Consider the following 5,150-nt stretch of genomic DNA (forward strand, 5'->3'; position numbering starts at 1 on the left):
AACGCTCTAACAACAATTTGCAGTGGAGAAAGACTGAAAATATATCAAAAAGTAAAGTAAATAACTGTACAGGGACAGACAAATGAAATAATAAAAAACAAATCAAAAGAAGGAATTAAATGGAAATAAAAAAAATGAATTAAAACTATAAAAAGCAATTAAAAAACAATAAAAAGTGCTAATAATCTAAAGCAGGGCATGAAAAGACTAATTGCAGCGCTATGGTGTTATATTTTACTTATAAATAAATAACTTACACATTATTTCAAATGGGGGTTTCACAGTGTAAATAGTAAAATTCAAGAAAATCATTTTAAAATCCTGAATTAAAAACGTTTAAATAAATCGTACAGATAAAAAAAAATTTAAAAAAAAAAAATTAAAAATGTGCCCAAAATGCAGTTGATCAATAGATTATGCCTTTTTTTTTTTTTTTTAACTGTGTTGGGCATTGACAGAAAGTAGAAGGGAACTGCTGATCTAAAGAGATAAATGAATGAATGAATGAATTAATTAATTAATAAATGAATGAATGAATAGATGACGTGTGTGTTGTGTGTTTTTACCGTCACACTGGTTCCTGGGGAGAATCTTCCAGCGTGTTTTGATGACGGCCTCCAGGATCTGCAGAGCGTAATACTGACACACACACACCAAGTATTGATTATTGATTATCTATCACCAGCAGCTGATCGACTACAGACAAACACCAAACACAGGTAGAGTAGTAGAGGGCCGGACTGTAGAGACCAGACCGGACGGAGATAAAGAGAGTAAATAGACTGAGAGTGAACTATAAATAGACTCTGTGTGTGTCCAGTAGATGTGATTGGAGCTGAGTGATATGAGGAAAAAATCCTGTCACTTTAAAGGGATAGTTCAACATTTTGGCAAATTGGCCCAGGCCAAGTGAGATTTGAAGATATCAGAAGGTTATTTCTGTTTTAAATATTTATTTTCTGTCAAAAATTGAACATGACAGATAAATAAAACAGGTGTTATAATATTATTATTATCTACCTTGGTCTTCATGTTCTGGGAGAACTCCAGGATGGTGTCGACCCGCGTCCAGGCATCAGGATGATCCTTCAGGTTGGTCAGAACCTCCTGAGCCACACGTTGCTGCAAGACGGAGAGAACAGACCGTTAGGGAGGAGGAGGAGGAGGAGGAGGAGTAGGAGGAGGAGGAGGAGGAGGAGGAGGAGAGAGGAGGAGGAGGAGGAGGAAGAGGAAGAGCAGCAGCAGTAGAGGAGGAGGAAGAAGAGAAGGAAGAGGAGGAAGAAGACAGAGGAGGAGGAGAGGGAGAGAAAGAGGAGGAGAAAGAAGAGGAGAGAAAGAGGAGGAGCAGCATCAGTGTATTCTCTGACCTGAGAGCCGATGTCGTGGTACATGGAGTTGAAGAGGAGGAGGAGGAGGAAGAACACAGAGGAAGAGGAGGAAGAGGAGAAGGAGAAGAGGAGGAGAAAGAGGAGAAGAAGGAGCAGCAGCAGTGTATTCTCTAACCTGTGAACCGATGTCGTGGTACATGGAGTTGACCACGTTGTCCAGCAGGTTGATGTCCAGTTTCTGACTGAAGTCCAGCAGCTGTCGGGCTGGGTGGTCGGCCAACATCGTCATTTCTGCTGGCATAGAGCTACTGAGGAGGAGCAGGAGGAGGAGCAGGAGGAGCAGGAGCAGAAGGAGCACAGTTATTACAGTTTATTATATAGTGCACATCCTCTATGCAAAATCATCTGAAATTTACCTCACTTTTACCAACAGGGCAATTTAATAAATCCATAATTACGTCATATTTTACCTTAAACTGCTCCTGCTGTTAACTAACTACACTTATGTATTCAAGTTGTGCTTATGTATGTTATGTTATGTCTGAATATTTATAATGTATGTCTCAATTGTTTTGTCTTCTGTCTTTATATGTTTCATCTCGGCTATATTGTAAATGAGGTTGCTCCTCAATATATCTCAGAGTTTAAATAAAGGTTATGAATGAATGAATGAATGAACATCCAACATGCACTATTCACTTTCTATGTGGACTGTTCAGTGTTTTATTTGACTCTTTTAATGGTTTTATCCTATTTCAGTGTGTGTGTGTGATGATGGGTTGTAGTTTCTATCGCACATTGAGGCGCTGAGTCAAACTAAAGACTAAAGCTGCAACAATAATTGATTATTTAATTAATCGTCAACTATTTTAATAATCTAATAAGCAGTTTGAGTAGTTTCTTAAAGAAAAAAAGTCCAAATTCTCTGATTTCAGCTTCTTAAAATGTGAATATTTCTGGTTTCTTTGTTCCTTTATGACAATAAACTGAGTCTCTCTTTGGTTTGTGGACAAAACAAGACATTTGAGGAAACACTGATTGATATTATTCAACATTTTATCGACCAAAAATAAATAATCGACAGTCAAATCGATAAATAAAACAATGGTTAGTTGCAGTCCTACTAAAGACCAAAAAGAAATAAACTAAACATGCAGCATTGTCTTTTCTCTTTGAAATAAAATAAACTCCACATTATCTGCAGCTACATCCTCCTGACTGATTATTGCTCTTAATCAGTCAAACAGAATTTATTGAATTTATTGTATGTAAAGTGTCTTTGAGCTTCTGGAAAAGCGCTTATAAATAAAATGTATTATTATTATTATTAACGAGATGCAGTAATGTTTAGTCTGGTTTTAAATGAGCGTCTTTGACCATCTGTAATTAGAATTGATTATATTATTATTACTTTTATCAAGTGTTAGACCATGAAACGACACATTTGGGAGGCATTTTGCCCCTAAAATTGTGCAGGTAAAGTGCAAGTAAGTTTTCATCTACTTGCACATGTGCAAACAGGAAATGTGCAGGTGTCAGACCAATGTGTGTGAGGATCATGAATGAAAAGGAAATGTGAATATTTGCTTTGCAAGTCGATTTACAGTGTGTGTTCCTGGTAAAACTAGTTAGTCTGGAGCTGTCTGACACGTGATGACAGATTTAAGATTCTTTGACTCGTCTCTTCCTTATTTCACCAGTGTTGAATAAAAAAGAACAAAACTACAGAACCAGCAGAGTCACTTTTCCTTTCACTTTTCTTCCTGTTGAAATGAAATAGCTCAGTAATGCCTGACTTAGACTACAATAGTATTAGTGTTATATATTAAAAGACGAACAAATGGACTAACTAAATGATAAAATGTTTTACTAATCTTTGCCAAATTCTTTATTCATGAAGCCAAATATCTACCGGCGTCTTCACTTGCTTCTTAAATTAATCTCACATTTATGTTAAGTCCCTAATATTTATTTGGTCCAAACTTGCCAAAGATCTATTCAAAAATGTTCAAAAATGATCCGATTATTTGATTTCAAGCCCTTATTATATCTTATGTTTTGTTTATGGGTCAATGACGTAATGCAACCCAGTGTCAAATGGTGTCATAAAATCTATATACAGGCAAATGATTATGGACTCAAATGTGAAATAAATGTTATTCACTTTGCAATGCAACACTGTGTTTGGTGACAAACTACATAATTTGTGACACATTATTTAGAAAAAAAAAACCCCAGCATATTTAGGATATGTCCTGCCCAGTCTTTCAAATACAGAAATACAGTTAAAAAAAAAAAAAAAAAATTAGAAAAAATCTATTTCAATATAATATTCACAGAAGAAAGTCTTTTTTTTTTCAAATGTAAGTACACTTAAATCAACCAAGTGTAGGTTGATAAAATATCTAATATTTATCATTCTTTTGTGTTTTTCAGGCTCATTCAATCTGACTTTTGTGGGGTTTTTTAAAAAGTCAAATGACATAAAACCAACATGAATACAAAATGTCCTGTATATTTTTACAAATCTGATGCATGCTATTAAAACTTTTTTTTTTTCTTTTTTAAATATACAGTATATTTCTGAATTTCTCATCTTGCCAAGCCCTTATCTGTCATTGACCCTTATGCTTTTCATTCTAATCATGATGTCTGTTATTGTTGAATGTTTCTGCAGAAATTTACTATTTGCCTGGCTAGTTTGTAAATTAATTTGTTTGCAATTTTAAATAAAGTGTCCAAAAATAAATAAATAGATATATAAAAGCAGCAGCAGCAGCTCGTGGCCTCGTGGTCCCATTGAAACACACTGTGGATCAAGTGAAACCACGCCACCACCTGGTCACCTGAGTGTGTGCATGTGTGTGTGTTGCTGCCCCTCACACACACTGTTCAGCTGCTGCTCGAGTCCCATTATATTAAATTAAAACACACACTAGTGCAGGTGTCAGCTCAATGTGCTCTCCTACATCCCATAGTTTGGGCTCCGTCTAAACCCTGGTTGACTAACGTTAACCAACTACGGTAACTACACTACTTTTTTAAAAACTAGCCGATGCTAACATGCTACCTCCGTTAGCCCCCACGCTGGTTCACAGTGAAGTTGGCCGCGGTGCAGGCGACCTGGCTGGGACTCACCTGGTGGGTCTGGTCCGCTTCCCGGTCCTTGGTTGTAGTACCGCGGTGGAGATTTGAAGCGGCAAAAAAAAAACTGAAACTGAAAACTGCGCAACTTTTTATCGCATGGCACGGTTAGCCCGGAAGCTAATGCTAAAGCTAAAGCTAGATGGATGACACCAACAGTTACCGCAGACGTTAATATAAAAAAAAAAAATAAAGAAAAAAGAAAAGGAAAAAAAAGAAGTCGTAACGCTGGATACTTATCGGTTCTTGTCTTCAGCCACTCAGAAACATTTCTTTTTCTTTTCTTTTCTTTTTAAAGCTATCAGTGGCTAACGGCTAGGCTAACCTAGCGCGCTAATGCTACCGCTAATGGAGAAGTCAATGAAGATTCAGCTCTGCCGGCTAACTTAAGCTAAGCTAACAACAACAACACCACCACAGTATATTCCGAGTCACAGTCACGTCTCGTTGCTTTTTTGTTGTTTTTGTTTTATTTCTGCTTCTATTCGCACACACAGTGGCAGAGCAGCAGAGGTGTTTTAACTGCGGGCTGGTCTGTGCTCTCCTTCTTCCTCCCTAAGCTCATCTCATGCTGCTTCCAGCCACCGACCGGTTGAAACCGGTTCAGACCGGGATTTTCATTCTCGGTGTTTCTTTCGGCCCCGTCGTCGTAGTACAGCGCGCCGCGTAAAATTTGGA

The 5,150-nt window shown here is 37.3% G+C and overlaps 1 protein-coding gene across 3 annotated transcripts in view; it reads right to left on the reverse strand.

The window, feature by feature from the left end:
• The window catches only part of xpo1a (exportin 1 a), a 30,162-nt gene extending 25,086 nt beyond the window's left edge, over positions 1-5,076 (reverse strand). For 2 of the 3 annotated variants that reach the window (XM_083988578.1, XM_083988576.1), the window contains exons 1-4: positions 4,467-5,076; positions 1,504-1,636; positions 1,021-1,122; positions 567-639 (exon numbers count right to left, since the gene is read on the reverse strand). In XM_083988578.1, the coding sequence (XP_083844704.1) occupies positions 567-639; positions 1,021-1,122; positions 1,504-1,629 (301 nt within the window). In that variant the 5' untranslated portion in view covers positions 1,630-1,636; positions 4,467-5,076. The remainder of the gene's footprint in view (positions 1-566; positions 640-1,020; positions 1,123-1,503; positions 1,637-4,466) is intronic. The other variant, XM_083988577.1, reaches the window with a different exon arrangement.
• Positions 5,077-5,150: the final 74 nt, after the last annotated feature.

The sequence above is a fragment of the Trachurus trachurus genome, assembly GCF_905171665.1.
Source record: "Trachurus trachurus genome assembly, chromosome: 1".
NCBI lineage: Eukaryota > Metazoa > Chordata > Actinopteri > Carangiformes > Carangidae > Trachurus > Trachurus trachurus.